Here is an 18,367-nt window from a genome sequence, read left to right on the forward strand (position 1 = left end):
GTGAGGACCAAGCTCTTGTTACTTTACGGTATTTTTAACATCACAGTGGAACAGTCTGAGCAACTGAAGCAGAAGAAGAAAACGGAAACAAAAGACAGAATTCAAAAAAATGATAAATGTCTTGATGACATACTTTCACAGTTTCAGAACGCCTGCGACCTGAACTGCACACAAGTTTCCAATTTCATAAATTTCCAGGTATGGAAATAATAGAGATAACTTGAGTGTGAATCTAAAATAGCTTCTATTCAAATTCCTCAGAGATAAAAGTCGTCCATTTCATTGGAGAATACGGCAAGCTGCATTTGCTCTAATTCGCTACACTTCACAGTCTGGCATTGGGATGGACCCCAAAACTGAAGGCAATTGGCTGCTTGCCTGTCTGTCAGGAGCCAGGGGTCAGCCTTTAACCAAAAGCACAGCCAGCAATGACAGACGCTTTTCATTAAAGTCACTTCATTAATATTAAAACAGAAATTAACATATATCCCACACCCCAACCTAAGACAAAAATGTACATCCCAATTCACACTTGTAATTAGATGTTGAACGATCACTCCGATGCAGTGCAAGCATGCACACACACACACACACACACACATACACACACACACACACACACACACACACACACCACACACACACCATACAACCTAGGTGTCAAAAGGAGGCTACAGTGCATGAAGCCATCAGTCACCGCTTCATTAATAGCACAACGTAAGCATTAGTTATACTCCTGCTAGACTTACAGGAAGTGTGTGTGCACCTCGTGTGAGTGGAGCTTCACTGAAGGTCATGAGCAGCCATGCGGGGGCAGTGCGGTGGGCGTGGTCACTGACCTGAGGGCAGCGTGCGTCCTGAAGCTGGCAAGCTGTTCACGCAGCCCTGCGTGTTGCACACGGCCACCATGAAGCTGTACTCCACATAGGCCTTCAGACCCACCGCCGTGAAACTCCGCTCGTCCGCCGAGGTTCTGTACCACTGCTGCGCATAGCACACACACACACACACACACACACACACACACACACACACACACACACATACACACGAACAGGAATGCACAAACACATTAACATATAACCATCTCTCACTCACTCTGTCATATATAATATCACCAACCACTCACCGGCCACTTTATTAGGTGCACCCATTCAACTGCTCGTTAACACAAACATCTAACCAGATAATCACATGACGGCGGCAGCAGCATCTCATCAGAAGAAAGGTGATGGAGAAAAGAAAGATGGCACGGTTGTAGGTGCTAGATGTGTTGGTATTTGATAATCTGCTGATCTATTGGGACTTACACAACCATTTCTAGAGTTTACAAATAATGGTGGGTGGCAGCAGCAGATCACAGTCAGCTTAGGTGCCACTGAGCCACGAACAGGCATCAATTCACACGGGCTTTCCAATATTGGACAACAGAAGACTGGAAATCCTACCTTGTATCAACGGTTCAGGTTGCTGGTGGTGGTGGTAGTGTCATGGTGGGGGGGTGAGGGGGGGGGGGTTATTTTCTGGTACACTTTGGGACCCATAATACCAACTGGGCATTGTTTGAATGCCAGAGCCTGTGTGAGTATTATTGCTGACCATGTCCATCCCTTTAGAACCACAGAGTAGCCATCTTGTACAGGCTTGTTCCAGCATCATAATGTGCCAGGTGTCAAAGCCCAAATCATCTCAAACTGGTTCCATGAACATGACAATGAGTTCACCGTACTCAAAGGGCTTCCATAATCACCAGATCTAAGTTCAGCAGAGCACCTCTGGACGATCAGCCGACGAATCTTCAACTGTGTGATGCTATCATGTCAATATGAACCAGAATCTCTGAGGAATGTTTCCAACACCTTGTTAAATCTATACTGCCAAGAATGAAGACAGGTCTGAAACCCAAAAATGGGGTCTGCTAGAAAGCTGCAGAACTAACAATGTTTAGCCACTTGGACTAAGGGCACAGGTTTAAGTTGCTTCCACCCAAAAAGGAATTAATCAGGATTTTGAGGATATTGCAAACACAAACTGATCCCAGCTGATAAGCATGAGTCTGTATGGCGTAGGACTCTGGGTTCTCTGGGTCAGGACACTCGTAGTTAATTGAAAAAAAAGTTCAACTTTTTTTTTTACTTCTAAACCTCTAAATGGATCCATTTCCAGGATCGCTTTCTCTTCCACACACACACACACACACACACACACACACACACACACACACACACACACACACACACACACACAAGCACACACACACACACACACACACACACACACACAAGCACTCACACACAGCCCATATCAGTCATAGCCAGTTGACTTGACATATTTATTAAAAGTAAAGAAGTAAAGGGGTACAGTATCGCTAGGATACCGATGAAAAATATTAATACTAACATCTACTTATCAGTCTAATTAAGATGAAAGATAGATGAAAATCCAATTAAAAGTAGAGTTGTTAAAGAAAATTAGACTCATGAAATATCCTTTAAATACTAGACCCTAGAGAGAGCAGAGATGATCCAAACATGGACACTGGGCTCCACTCATGACACTGAGCCATTATAACCTTTACAAAGGTTTTCACGCAGGAAGTTTCACATGAGTGAAGGAGGAAACCTTTCTGGACAGGTGGGATGGTGGCCTGAACATTGGACAGAGCAAAGGGAGAGACGACACAAGCATACTCAAACAAAGCTCAAATGAAGCATACTCAAACGAAGCTCAAATGAAGCTCAAACGAAGCATACTAAAACGAAGCTCAAACAAAACATACTCAAACGAAGCTCAAACGAAGCTCCGCAGGCAAACGCTTCAACACCCCCCACAGTCTACAGGCAAACGTTTCAACTGCTGACTCTCCGCAGGGCTTACAGCAGGCAAGCAAACAGCCAAGTGTTCCTCGTGCCTCCTCTTCTACTGGGAACTACAGATTACCCTAGTCCAGCAGAAATAAACGGGTCCATTTTTTTAGGCAAGACCTGAACTTCATTTTAGGCAAGACCTGTACACTACCTTCACCCTGCACCCTTCGTTTGAACTGATTGATGACGGCAGGTTTACTGGACCACAGGTTTGCATGTGCATGTAGAAGTGTGTTTTGGGGACATGCAGAATGATGGAAACTGTGGCCCAATACACCACCACTCAGCACTAAATGACTGTAATTAACCCCCCAGGAACCAGGGTAATGGAGAGTGCTCCAAAAATATTTGGCTAATATTTCTATTGCACGTTTGGAAGATAGGTACCAATTATAAACACAGGTCATTCTTAAGATTCATGTCTTACACACTCATTGCTTCATTAGGTACAGCTCAAATGCGTAGCCCTATTCAACAGGTTGCCATAATGTTTACAGTCAGTAACCAGCTATAATCCTCCACTGGGGGCACTACAGTCCTCTGAAGGATCTGACTGACAGAACTAACTCACTCTTACTCTTACACACTGGGTCATGACATTTTTACAAATGAATTGGTTTTGACTAAAGAGTAGGTGTTAGGTGAATTCTTTTAACATACACACTGGAAAACCACTTTAAATGCTATTTATTCAAACACTTATGAATGTACAGTGACTCGCAATAGCATTCACACCCCTTAAAAGTAATCAAATCCATCTATATTTTAAAGACTAACCCTCAAAATGAATTAAGTGATATTGGTTTTATGTTAGAAATTATTATGTGACAAGATTAGTAGCTGAAAAATTATGTTTGCATAAGTATTCAATCTCAGAGCAGTGGGCCCTCCAAGCTTACACAGATGACAGATATTGCCCTAGCAAGGGTAACCGCCTTACACATGGCCTCTACCTATGAACCACTAAAAGTTCATCTTTTCTTATTATAACACCTTCTTAACTCAAGCACTATTGGTAAGACTGCAAATCTGAAGCAAAGCTATAGATAGATACAGACATGCGTGAAAAAAAGATACACAATAATACTCGGGTTTTTGATATTCCAGTACGCACTTTGTATGAAGTGTGAAGAAATGGAAGCTGTATCTTATCACCCAGCCGATGCCCAGACAAGACCATCACTCAAGACCCACCAGTCACCACCAGACCTCACGAGGATGCTGAATAAGGTTTTGTAGTCCAATGAGACAAGAATGTATACGCCCACCCACCCACACTGCCACAACATACAAACCACCCACAGGTGAAGTGAATAACACCAATTATCTTGTTACAATGGCACCTGTCAAGATGTGGGATATATTGGTGGCACATTGGTTCTTCAAGTTGATGGGTTAGAACGTAAGGATCGCACAATTCTGACACGCGCCAAATCGTGAGATCTAGACGACTGGGTGGGATCATCTCCAAAATGGCAGGTCTTGTGGGGAGCATGCGGTGGTTGGTATCTACAGCAGTGGTCCAAGTAAGGAAAACCAGTGAACTGGTGGTAGGATCACAGGTATCCAAGGCTCAGTGATACACAGAGAGCAAACCTGTCTGGTCCAATCCCACAGAAGAGCTACTGCAGCACAAATAACCTGGTGGCACCAGGATGCACTATGGGAAGAAGTCCTAGCACTCAATTGGATGTGACTTTGACATTGACATCTAAACATTGCTGCAGACCAAGAACACCCCTACATGGCAACAGTGTCCTTTAATGGCTGTGGCTGTTTTCAGCAGGATAATATTGACTATCACACTGCAAGAACTGTGCAGTAATGGCTGGAGGAACCTCACAACTTACAGGACTTCCAAGGATCTGCTGCTAATTCCCGCTACCTGACACACACACACACACACACACACACACATATGTATATATATATTAGTGGTGGGCCGTTAACGGCGTTCGTTAATTTGATACTCTTATCGGGCGATATAAAAATTATCGCCGTTAATCTATTCTTAAAGTTGGGTTGGGAACTGGGTCAAAATGGGTAAGCAAACTATGATGACTTTCAACATGAGTGTTTAGCTCGGCTGTATTCCTAACCAAATTGCACAGTAGGGGCGAGATCGAGTTTTCAAACCTGTGAATTACAAATCGTACGTGTGTTTACATGGATGCAGCCACAAAGTCGTCAGGTTTGCTTCATGGAAAATTCATTTTTAGGAACGTAAAGTGTTACCGGAGCGGAGCTTGGAGCGGTCGTTTTCTGCATGGTCCTAGTGCTAGATTTGTCGCTATTTAAATATTTCTTTTTAACCATTAAAACTGCAGAGGACCAAAACCGGGTTTTGAAAAAGTCCCCCCCCAAATTACGTCCGTGAAGTTAAATGTACTAAATGTTGGCTTACATTTCAAATATTATGTTTAGCTGAATAAACATGTTATCAACCCCTTTTAATGTACAGTATGTAGGCTTACGGCTAAACGGTTTATTCATGTTTAACTGAATAAACCGTTGAACACGAGTAGCCTACATTTTATTGAGCATGTTTTTTTTCTTTAAGTATCAAAGTAGAACAGCTTTCTCAAGCAGTCATTGATGCATTTTGGAAACAGGAGATGAGCCCCTGGTCTAATGCACCCTCTGTATTAAGAAACCCTATCTCAAAAAAAAAACTGACTTTTAGTCATTACTTGGGTAGCACGCATATGAGCCATTTTAATATAGATTAATCTAGATTAATCTAGATTAATTTCAAGATTTCAGTGAGAATAATCTAGATTTAAAAAATTAATCTATGCCCACCCCTAATATATATATATATATATATATATATATATATATATATATATATATATATATGTATATCTGTGTGGGTGTTCTGGTGGCAGAGTAGTTAATAAAGTGAGTCAGTGAGTGTGCTGATGAATGAAGGCTGAGGATAAGGTACCTGGGTGAGTTTAGGGGTGTATGGGTAGGAGCTCTGCTCTTCGTAGAGGCTGACCCGGTACTCCGTCACTCTGCCCCTCACATCCTGTTCCCGTGGTGTCTGCCATTGCACTAGCAGTGAGGACGAGGACAGTGGAGACACTTGAGGAGGACCCATGTACTCTGGCACTGTGGGGGAGGGGTCGCATCACACACTCAGGACTTGAGATGCAAAGAAAGCAACAACAACAACAAAAAGAATCGGAACTTTCCAGACTGTTTGCATTCTAAGATTGTGAAGAGGATGAATGTGAACAGTGTGCTCCCCCGGCTGTCCGAATAGTTCCGCTGCTGCAAATGATTAACTGCTTTTTCATTAATAGGCAGGATTCCAGTCAGTCTGTACTTTCTGTCAACACAATAACTGCTTACCACAATAACAGTGGAGCAAAAGCATATTAAAAGAAACACTAAAAACTATTTCCTGCAGACTGTCAAAATGAAAGCTGTAAAGCCATTACGTGTGTTTGAATAAAATATATCAGCTTGACTGAGGGAAGGTTTTGGGTGATGAATGACTGTCTGCCTCTGTGTGTGTGTGTGTGTGTGTGTGTGTGTGTGTGTGTGTGTGTGTGTGTGTTGGTCTAACCTCCTTCTGCAGTTCGCCCTATCATCCACTCTGTTGAGATGCTGCCGGCCATGTTGACAGCCATCACCCTAAAGCGGTAGGTGGTGAAGGGCTCCAGATCAGACACCACTGCACTGCTCGCGGGTGGAGTCAGGGTGTTCTCGCTGGCTGAGCCAATCGGCTCCTGGGGGTTCAGCCGACCACTACTGAGGAAAACCCTCTGTTCCAACTCGGGATTGGTCACATTTTCTAGTGACTTGTTGAGGACTTGCATGAAGAGCTCGTACCTGATAATGATACCTGATAACAAAAAGCACGTTGACAGAACTCGTCAACCATTTTGTATTCATCTTAGAACAGTTTGTCGTTCACCGCTTCCACTATGTACAAGAAGAAATTCTAGCAGGTGCCAGAGATATTCAAACAGGAGAGTAACACTGCATATAATGACAAAAAGGTTTCCATAATCTCCTGCTATGCCTCAGCGGGGAGAATATTGAGATGTAAAGTGAGCCACTCACAACATGCAATTACAGCTGCACACCCAGAATGACAGAGGAATGGGCAAAAAAACAGCGAGAATGAGAGAAATCAGATAGACACAATTAAACGGAGAGGAGATTCGCTCGGAGAATCCTCCGAGGGTACTTTATAATGGCCCATGTTAATGAGCTAATTTGTGAGAAAGCATGATAACTGGCATTAAACACCATTGATATACAGGGGGCTATTTTGCCTCTTTCAACAGGGTGAGGCACAGTGCATAATTGTATGCGGCAATCTACCACCTTAAAATGGGAGTGCCGCCGTGTGACGCTTGGGTGCGCCGGTTACCACGGCAAGAGGAAGCACCAACCCAACCTTAATCAAGCCTCTGTGTTGCAGATTAGAGCCAGGAATTCATTTCCAGCCGGGCAGAGATCAAATAGCATTTCCGTAATGGTATTTCTCATTACTGTAATGACGACAGGAGTGGACCTTTTCGGCTGGACTGTAGGCTGTGCTTGGTCAAGACACAACCAGAAAAAGATCTAGAATCACCTGGTGAGTCTAGTAAGTGCTACAGTGGCAACATGGTTAAATAGTGCATCAGGGCTCAAGTTGAAGACCCTTAATATATGTTAAGATTTATTATGTGGCTGATGTTAGAATTCTTCCTGCAGGTCATTTGGAAGGACAACTGGCTGCACAGTGGACTTCCAATAACGAACGTGTAGTACCGGTTCTGTATTGTGTGAAAGTAACCTGTTAATGCATTCAGAGAAGTAGGATTAGAACCAGTAGAAGAATCAGCCGCTCTGCCTGGTCCATATCTACTAAACCCCAGAGTGTGAGGGTCCTTCCCTGCTTTACCGTTTGGAAGGGCTGGAGGCTCCCAGTCCACACGCAGCTGTGTGGGGCCAAGCGTGGTGACACGAGGCGGAGCCTGACGCATGGGTGGGGCCTGCGCTGTCAGCACACTGACGGCATCGCCGTGGGAACAGCCTTCTGCGCTGCAGGCCCGCAGGCGGAAGGTGTAGCGGGTGAAGGGGCGCAGGTCATCCACGGTGACAGCTGTCACCGGGCCCTCATAATGGACTCGCTCCTCGCCGGACTCTTCGTCCACAGAGCTCAGGGTGTAGCGCTCCACAGGGGCTCCGGGGCTCCAGGGCTGGCTCCAGTTGAAGGAGACGTCCTGCGGACCCGCCTGAGTCACCAGGCCCAGGTGCAGCTCTGTGGTGTCAGGCGTGGTGGGAAGGGTACGCAGAGTGACGATGGGGCTGGTGGTATTGCCACGGACGTTGGAGGTGATCAGCTGGTATGTGTAGAGTGTGTATGGAGATAGACCCTCATCAGTGAAAAGCATCACTCCTGCATCAGGGAGAAATGAATCAGACCAGTTGGACAAGGGAGGACAGTGACATTGTGCTCCATTATCTTGTTTTACATGGGTTAGCCTGTAGGATCTGACTTATTTACTAGGGATCTCGCACACAAAAATACAAAAAAAACACAAACGTATTCATCACCTCCAATACACATACACACTTACTTCCTCATAAGGGCACAACACACACCCAAACAACCCACTCAAACCCGACTTTCAGACCCTGAACTCAAGAACCCTAGTGGGTGGAGGAGGCGTCTTATCTGTGTGTGAATGTGAACTAACCGAAAGGATGGAGGCTGTGACTGGTGTGGATGGGCTTCGAGTCGCGCAGCAGCGTGTAGGTGAGGGCGTTGCTGTTGGGCCAATCTGGTGACCTCCAGCTCAGCGCGATGACCCTGGCACTAAGCACGGTGCCCTCTGGTGGGGGCTGTTGCCGGGGCTCTGCGAGGCACCGTGGGCGGGAGAGACCAGGGAGACAGACGGGTGATTAACGTCCTCTGAGGTCACGGTGGAAAAACCACCATAATCAGCCCAGGGAAAGCAACAAGGTTAAAGACCTCACCGCCAACAAATGCTACAAATGGACTATGAATAATAGGCCTATAAGTAGGGGCGTGGGGGCCACACATGTGGTGCACGTAAAACGCGCTAACTTAATAAAACAGATTTGTGGGAGGCGATAGCCCTGGGCATTAAGAGTGGCGTTTCCCCTGTCCAGACCACGGATACATTAGGGCTATAAAACGCATGCGAGCCAACGTGCAAGAGCTCAGCCAGTAAACATGTAACTGTGCAGATGTAAACAAACACATAAACAGTGCTGCTGGTGCCCGAGCAGCCACATACTTTACTAGCAGGTCTCTGGTAGGGAGGAAGCGGCGAAGCAAAGAGGCCCACAGAGATGTGACAGAGGTGGAAGAGCAGGTGGAGGTACAGAGGGGTGGTGCTGAAACACAGGAGCTGCAGCTTCTGCACATCATTAAAGGAGCCCTGGAAGGGAGCTGTAGCACGTGAGGGGGGTGGTGTACTGGTATAGGTGAAGGGGGGGTGGTGTACTGGTATAGGTGAAGGGGGGTGGTGTACTGGTATAGGTGAAGGGGGTGGTGTACTGGTATAGGTGAAGGGGGGTGGTGTACTGGTATAGGTGAAGGGGGGGTGGTGTACTGGTATAGGTGAAGGGGGGGTGGTGTACTGGTATAGGTGAAGGGGGGTGGTGTACTGGTATAGGTGAAGGGGGGGTGGTGTACTGGTATAGGTGAAGGGGGGTGGTGTACTGGTATAGGTGAAGGGGGGGGTGGTGTACTGGTATAGGTGAAGGGGGTGGTGTACTGGTATAGGTGAAGGGGGGTGGTGTACTGGTATAGGTGAAGGGGGGGTGTACTGGTATAGGTGAAGGGGGGTGGTGTACTGGTATAGGTGAAGGGGGGTGGTGTACTGGTATAGGTGAAGGGGGGGTGGTGTACTGGTATAGGTGAAGGGGGGTGGTGTACAGGTATAGGTGAAGGGGGGTGGTGTACTGGTATAGGTGAAGGGGGAGGTGTACTGGTATAGGTGAAGGGGGTGGTGTACTGGTATAGGTGAAGGGGGGGTGTAGTGGTATAGGTGAAGGGGGGGTGGTGTACTGGTATAGGTGAAGGGGGGGTGTAGTGGTATAGGTGAAGGGGGAGGTGTACTGGTATAGGTGAAGGGGGTGGTGTACTGGTATAGGTGAAGGGGGGGTGTACTGGTATAGGTGAAGGGGGGGTGTAGTGGTATAGGTGAAGGGGGGGTGGTGTACTGGTATAGGTGAAGGGGGTGGTGTACTGGTATAGGTGAAGGGGGGGTGTACTGGTATAGGTGAAGGGGGGGTGTAGTGGTATAGGTGAAGGGGGGGTGTACTGGTATAGGTGAAGGGGGGGTGGTGTACTGGTATAGGTGAAGGGGGGGTGGTGTAGTGGTATAGGTGAAGGGGGTGGTGTAGTGGTATAGGTGAAGGGGGTGGTGTACTGGTATAGGTGAAGGGGGTGGTGTAGTGGTATAGGTGAAGGGGGGGGGTGGTGTACTGGTATAGGTGAAGGGGGTGGTGTACTGGTATAGGTGAAGGGGGTGGTGTACTGGTATATGTGAAGGGGGGGTTAATGCACTCATGCCCTAAGGTTCTGACCTTTGCTGCATCCCAGGGCGTTACTGTGGTCCATGTGTCCGGCCCCCTCCACACACCACTCGCATCTCTCCCCAGTCACAAAAGGCTTGCACATGCATCGGCCCGACTCAGAGAGACAGGAGCCATTCAGAGCGCCGGCCGGATTGCAGTCACAGAGATGACACCTATACAAAGAAACACAGGAAGAGAAATGCCTCTCTCTTACACACACATATATATATATATACACACATGTGAGATGTATGATGTGTGTATATCACCTCATCTACACACCCTCCACAACTGTTTGACATTGTCAGTGTCTGATGAGGACATGAAATTGGGTAATTAACCAAAAGAAGCAAGTCCAGATTTTTTTACACACTGGAAAAGCTGTGAATTCCCTGGGAGACACTGGCACCAGGCTAGACTAGAAGGCACACACAGCTCTGACAAGCTGTGTGTGTGTGTGTGTGTGTGTGTTGGATGCACACACACTCACTAAATGGAGCCATTCACAGATGTCCACAGACAGTTCGGAGGAGAGCTGTCGCAGGGTGTGGAAGGGGTGTAACCCCGAAGGGGCTGGACATGGTGATGTGGTGGCCAGGCACCTGACACCCCAATGTCAGGCTGAGAAAAGCCCGCGACTCTTAATAAGCCGCAAATTTGTCCTGTCATCTGGGGTGCCGTTTCAGGGGCCAAGCCTCTCATAGCCAGACACAGCACGACCTTGACTCCTTCAAGGAGACAAACTTTGATAAAACTGGTCACACCAAGGCAAACTGTCACCAAAAAAACAAAAAGCCTCCCTATCACAACTCCATCACAATTAAAATACTACTAAACATACTCCAAATACTACACAATATTTTTCAAGTTTTCTGGGGCAATCAAAATGATGAATGCCGATACACCTCGCAGTTTGGAAACAGTGTGACCCTAAAGAGATTGCGCACAACTTTGGGGAAGCTGTCAAAATAAACTCAGCCTGCCATGTTTGCAGGGCAGGTTTTCTATCCACTCCAACAGAGGCCATAATAAACATAATAAACAGGTAAATTTAATTCCCCAGTTTGTGAGAAGAATGAGACACCGCCCTCTCATCTGAAAAATAAAACCACATTTTTCCTCCAAGGTTAAGTGATTAGCAAAGGTGGTGCGTTGCATGTGGCTGGTGGCATCTGCTGTGATGGGAGATACTCCATAACCATATTGTGCCCTTTTAACTACCTCCCCATTAGGTGGACTGCGTTGGACAGAGCACTATAATATGAACAAAATAAGATGCATAGCCTTATTGATTTCGGGGGAGTTAGGGTAAATGAGTTTGTAATATTTATATAAAGAAATCTTTATTGTGTGGAATCTCCTGATGCTGGTCGAGCTTCCCCTGTAATCGCTTTAAATAGTTCATTTTTCATCCTTAGTGGCAAACGAGGCAGAGGCAGACCAGACTGCGGCGCAGCCATCCATTAGGACACGTTAGGGATTAACAATCTGTGACGTCTGTTAGGCCTTTTTGTTGACGAACTGCAACCGCGCGAGTTCCCGCCACTCAAACTTCACTGCCCACCGGTCCCATCCCTGACTAGACGCAGCGATTCTGCTTCTCTTTTGTGGGGAGTGAAGGGAAATGGCGGGTTAATGCGAGAGCTGCTTATGTTGACTCCTGCCGTCTGCTCCACTTTGCTCAGCATGGCTAGCCGTTAAATATCTCCTTGGAGTTTTCTGGAAGGTCATGCATTGAGAGTCCTGACCGAACGCCCTCATAAGCACCTCGTGAGATCACAAACATTCGGAAATCAAAGAGAAATTACTTTAAAGAGAATAACAAACATAAAGACACAATGCATATTACTAAAAACAAAACAAAACCTACAACTAAAAACATACAACAGAAACAGTATAGCCAGAACTCAACATGAAATATTACTTTCAAATCCATCAGCTCTTAAGAATGCCAAGTCTGCACCATGGGCCATATGGTCAGGCTGGTGAGTGGTTGTGATGTGTATCCTGAGTGCGGCTGTGGTGTGTATCGTTAGGACAGCTACGATATGATGTATTTACCACATAATTGACATGTCTGACAAATCAAGTGCGCCCAGAGCATTAAAATGGCTGCTCATTTAGAGGCAGCTTACATTAAAATGGCTGCTCATTTAGAGGCAGCTTACATTAATGGCTAATCTGACCTTTCGTGAACGTAAGCTGGACCTGCAGGCCATCCAGCTGCTAACTGGCTCAAATCACCATAAAAGTGGAAGTGCACAGACATCGTATCCTACTTAAGCCTCAGTCACCAGGTATCCATCTCCTTGTGGGGATTGGGGGGTGGGTAGGGACCTGGGGCAAACCCAATCTTTAATCCAAACCCAATCTTTAATCCAAGCCCAATCTTTAATCCAAACCCAATCTTTAATCCAAGCCCAATCTTTAATCCAAGCCCAATCTTTAATCCATGCTTCCATTCGTATCAATGAACAAACACTTCACCAAAACATGTGCTGTAATGTGCAGAAAGGTGCTTGATGGCCATAACATTCACCTGCCAGTGGCCGAGTTGAACCCCAAGTCGAGATCTCGGCATCGGTCGCACCGGAGGCCAGTCAGCGAGGCGTGAGAGCACGTGCATTGGCCAGTATGCGCTGCACATGCTGGCCCTACAGCTCCCACCGGGTGACAGTCACACGCCATGCACAAGCCCTCCTTGGACCGGAAGAAACCTGCAGCAAAAACACGGAAAGCCTGATCAGAGGTAAAGGCTCACCCTGGACCCGTAGCTCACCCTGGACCCCTAGCTCACCCTGGACCCCTAGCTCCATCAGCAGAGCAAAGGTGCAAGCTCAGGTCCGATGGCACTGCTGCCGAGAATGGAAGCAGAGGTACCGCTTCAGCATGACATCAGGCTTGGTTATGGTTCACCGTGGCAGCTACTGTTTTCATTTAGTTATAGGATTCCTCTTCCATAAGGGGAACAAAAGACTGGACTCTCAAGGGCGTTATTCACACTGGGAGAGGTGCTGAGTTTGAGATGTTTCAATCACGCCTGTCCACCCCCTCCCCCGGGTGTAATAGAGCCGGAGGGGGCCGCATGACCAGGGAGGGGGAGGTGAGGGGGAGATCGGGGATCGGAGGGGGGTAGAGACCTTTGCCGAAACAGCCATCAGCCCTCCCAGATGGCTCTCTCTCTCTCCCTGAGCTTTCAATTTTCTCCTGCCAGCACCACTCTCTGCACACCTGCTTTATGTGCCGGCCCGGACCGCGGTGTGCAGCGGAGAGGCGGCTACGGCCTGCGCCGTTTCACCAGGCTACGCGGGTGCAGAGGAAGCCGCTCCACGCCCTCGTCTGGCCGCTGTGGAGGGCTTCCCCACACCGCTGCATGAGCGCAAACCCCACCGCCAACGGTTCAGCCCGGACGGCTTCTCAGGAGGCGTGGCCAACGCAAGCATTCTCTCTTATCAGGCTTCCAGAGTGAATGATGAAGACTGTACTGGGAACCAGAACGTCAAACTTGGCCTCCCAACATGCTTGGCTGATTTTTACAGTAAACAGAGAATGCTTGTGGATGGTTAATCTTCATTATGGAAAACAATAGGCCCAGCTGCTACAGCTGGCTACCCCGAGACTGTCCCGCCGAGACGCTGACTGCGCACCACTCCCGTAGAGACACGGGCCCCCCAGTCACGGTGCCGGGGGCCGTCTGGACTCCCACACCCTTGTGGGGGTGACGATGCCAACAGTGGTTTTCAGGCGCTACTGTTGCAACAGGCTTTGTGAGGACTGAGGACAGAACTATTAGCACAGCAGCACCTTAAGGCCAGCCGTAACTCCTGAGGACAACGACGAGGACGGGGACAGCAAACATGCTACTATGGAACCAAGAACAGTGAAACTTGGTTAGAAGACACATTTTAATAATAATAAAAAACAGGGCACAGCTAACACAATGGCTATTTATTCTGGTAAACAATGACAGCAATGAATGCACTGGCATGATCAACAACTCTTAAAGTAATGAGTATGCATGCACACAACCCCCCCCCCCCCCCAAACACACACACACACACACACACACACACACACACACACACACACACACACTTTGCTAACAGAATAGTTCATGTTTCTATAAAAAAAATGAAAGCTGGTAGAGGCCAGATAGTAATATGCAAATGACTGTGCTGGATTTCACTCACTGTTAGCAACATCAGTGCTTTTGGCTGAGGTTTTCTTTTAACCAACTACTTTGACTAAAATATTTCTTTAACCATTTTGGCTGTGGTATTCTTTTATTTAAATACTTTGGCTCTGACATTATTTTAACTAACTATTTTGGCTCAGGTATTCCTTTAACTCTGTTGGTTGATATTTTCCTTAAAGTATTTCGGCTGAAGACCTCTTTAACTAGCTAGTTCCTTTGACTACTAATGATAGATGCACGTGGCTTGAGGATTCAGGAGGATGTAGACCCCTCACCTGGCCCACAGGCGCTGCAGTCTTGACCACGCCTGGTTGGCTCACACACACACTGCCCGCTGTCTGGGTCACACACGGTGCCCGCCACGGTGCCCGACGGGTCACACAGACACGGCTGGCACCTGTGCGTACTGTTGCCTGAGCTGAAGTTGTACGTGTGCGGTGAGCACCGGTCACAACGCCGTCCTCCACGCCGTTCTTGCAGCCGCACTGCCCCGTTGCCCCGTCGCACGTCTCTGCCACGCCTTCGGCCACGCCACGAGCATCACACCCGCAGGCAGGCAGAGGCCTCCCGGGACGGGGCCGTAGGAGCCGGGGCCGCAGACGTCGCAGCGGGGGCCCCCCACGCCGGCCACGCACTCGCACTGGCCTGTGACGGCGTGGCAGGACCGGCCCCAGCGAACTGTGTGGGCGGCAGCTGCACGGCTCACAGCCGTCTGGGTTCGTGCGGTTCAGAAACTTGAAGCCGTAGTTGCAGCGGTCGCAGGAAAGTCCTGGGAACACACGAGGAGCTGCGGTCAGTGGAGCATTAGACACTACTGACAAAGTTTACCTCAGCTTCTCACCGACGTGTTGCACCAGACTGCTGAAAATCTATTTTCTTTCCGATGGAAAAACCTGCAAGCGGCTCCTTTTACAGAACAAGACTTTGCTGTGTGCACAAAGAGCCGTAACCCCACAAAAATATATACTGAAATAAACAACAAAAAAGCGTGACAAAAAAACCTGAAATATTACATGTGTTAAAAAATACGGAAATGACATCATTAAGTGGCCCTTCCCCGTGATGAATGAGGCACCTCAGGCACAGCACTTAATTTCACTAACAGAAAAATAAATAAATGACCAAGGCCCAAGGAAGGCAGCTGGAAACAGAGGAAGGTAAAAATAACTCCTCCCCAAAACGAATTACAGCTCATTTAGAACTCCTTAAAAAAGTGGTCTATGTGGATTCAAATCATATCAAGTTTTTAAAATATGCACGGTGCTTATTTGAATATGCCATACATATTCCTGACAGGTAATCTATTCCTAATGTTGCTGAGCAGCGCCTAAGGGGCAATCGCGTCTTTCCACTATAAGTACTGGGGCCTCCACACTCAGCTGTGGCTCTCTGGTGTTTGCTCCGAGGTCCTGCTTTAATGAATTTAGATATTAATATATTGCTCCCTGCCTACAGTTAAACCTTGTTACGACATTATGTTAAGTGTGTAGTGTGACACAGATGAATTCCCCGATAACAACAAAGTCGAACAGCTCCAATTTGTTATTGTGCTTTTGGACATTGACAGTAGAGCTGGAACACGCATGGGGAGCTGAATCAAGTCGGGTCCGTGTTCACGGCAAAGCAGACAAGGAAGCACCACTGTGGGCCTGAGAGTGAACGTGTTTCTGAGAGGGGGGGTGAATGTGATTTTCTAAGGGGGGGGGGGGGGGGGGGGGGGGGGGGGGGGGGGGGGGTTGAGTGTGAATGTGATTCTTCATTATAGACATTTACTATTGAGTTTTTTTCAAACAAGGACTAAAACTACTGGAAACTAATCTAGGTCATCCAGTGGTGTGTATTTGTTGCAATGATAACAGAGTATGTGCATATAACAGAGAATATATGTATGTGCGTATGTGTTCATGCACATGAGAGAGAGAGAGAGAGAGAAGAGAGAGAGAGAGAGAGAGAGAGAGAGAGAGAGAGACTAACCCGGTTATGTGTATATGAAATGGGCCGGCCAGGCGGAGCTCACTCTATCAGTAACGCTCCTTGCCATAATATTCTCATGCATTCAACATTTCAAAGTGCATTGTGTACACAGAGTACTTGGGCCACTTGATAAATTTTGCCCTTATGAAGCCGCTGCCGGCCTCAGACGTGGCGGAGGTAATAAATTGCCATAATCAAATCTAATTTCTGAGAAATACCTGTGGGAGCGACAAACAAAGAAGCAGGTCTTGTACGCGGCATGAAAAATAACGGGACAGAGGCTGTTTATTATAATCAACTTGGCATTGAATTACAAAATTAAAATTAGGCGGACCTTGATATCCTAGCTTAGCAATGCGCGCCGTCTTCCAAGTAACGTTCGTTTGCATTTCATAAGGAACGCATCAAAGGCGCTGGGTGGAGGAACGGCAGAGATTTATCACAAAGGACCGGAGATGCTTGAAAAAGCAGGGGCCAAAATCCATTTGGATACAGCTCGCAGCAAATTTGATGTATTAAAAAAAGCAAGTGCCCAAGTGGGCAGCAGTGTGTTCTGTGCGTGTGTGTTCTTTGTATGTGTGTGTGTGTGTATGTGCGTGTGTGTGTGTGTGTGTGTGTGTGGTTTTCTGTGTGCATGTTGCTCACAATTTAAAAACAACATTTACATACAGGCCATAGAAAGGATGGTGTTCAATGTTAACTTGAACACACGTTTATGAACTTACTGTAAACAAAACAAAAGGAATGAAATATGTTAAATATGTTTTTTTTATTCTGTAAAGCACTTTGAGTTGCATGTATGTATGAAAGGTGCTATACAAATAAAGATTATTATTATTATTATTATTTATTTACATCAATGTTTGTATCGCTGTTTTTTTTTCTTTGAGTGACTAGATTACAGCCTTAGGAATACAGGACGAACTGCAGGAAAATATAGAGGCTAATAAAGACCAACAGACATCTGGAGTGGGAGAGTAAGAAAGAGTGAGAGAGAGAGTGAGTGTGTGCGTGTGCATGTGTGTGTGTGTGTGTGTGGTGGGGGGGGGGGTGTCAATCCACACCTACCGATTACATTGGTCTTGCATTGGCACTGCCCTGAGTGCGGGTGGCAGGTAACGTCAGACGCCCCAGCGTCATGGCAACTGCAGGCGCGGCAGCCGTCAGCCTGCGTCCCCTGTAGCCCATAGAACCCGTGCAGACACACATCACAGCGCCGGCCCCAAACCCGTGGCTTGCACTTACACTGGCCCCTATCTGTGGAGGAAGGAGACAACAGCCCAGGATGGCCAATTAGCCCAGCAGTCTGAGGTCCCCGCCCCCTCCGACCTGGCCCCTGTTGGGAGGCTTTTAGCTCCATTACTGGAATGAGCACAGGGAGGGAGGGGAGGGACTTTGGGTGGGGTAGGGTGGATGCACCAACTTCACCTTGGGTGTGGTCATCCGGGTTTGTGCTGGGGTCCTCTGTTTGGATGGATAACATTTCTAACCATTAGACATTATAAACAGGTAAATGACTGGTGGAGTGGAGGTGGGTTCAGATTATCTAGCTGTGAAACCACAGTGAACCAGCACAGGATCTGTGTATTATAGTAGTGAACTAGCACAGAGTTTGAGCATTATAGTGGTGAACCAGCACAGAATCTATGCATTAAATGATGAACCAAAAACATGGTCTGTGCATAATCGTAATGAAGCAGGACAGGGTCCGTGCAAAATAATGGTGAACCAGCACAGCATCTGTATATTATAGTGGTGCATATTATAGTGGTGA

At 47.2% G+C, this 18,367-nt stretch overlaps 1 protein-coding gene across 1 annotated transcript in view; it reads right to left on the reverse strand.

The window, feature by feature from the left end:
• Positions 1-18,367, reverse strand: part of ush2a (Usher syndrome 2A (autosomal recessive, mild)) — a 147,623-nt gene that overhangs the window by 128,482 nt on the left and 774 nt on the right. The window contains 12 exon segments of the mRNA XM_076977861.1: positions 840-984; positions 5,815-5,981; positions 6,442-6,720; positions 7,774-8,271; positions 8,573-8,731; positions 10,434-10,597; positions 12,964-13,141; positions 14,895-15,086; positions 15,089-15,113; positions 15,116-15,289; positions 15,291-15,388; positions 17,662-17,850. Coding sequence (XP_076833976.1) covers positions 840-984; positions 5,815-5,981; positions 6,442-6,720; positions 7,774-8,271; positions 8,573-8,731; positions 10,434-10,597; positions 12,964-13,141; positions 14,895-15,086; positions 15,089-15,113; positions 15,116-15,289; positions 15,291-15,388; positions 17,662-17,850 — 2,268 coding nt within the window.

This window comes from Brachyhypopomus gauderio, chromosome 17 (assembly GCF_052324685.1).
Source record: "Brachyhypopomus gauderio isolate BG-103 chromosome 17, BGAUD_0.2, whole genome shotgun sequence".
NCBI classification, from domain to species: Eukaryota; Metazoa; Chordata; class Actinopteri; order Gymnotiformes; family Hypopomidae; genus Brachyhypopomus; species Brachyhypopomus gauderio.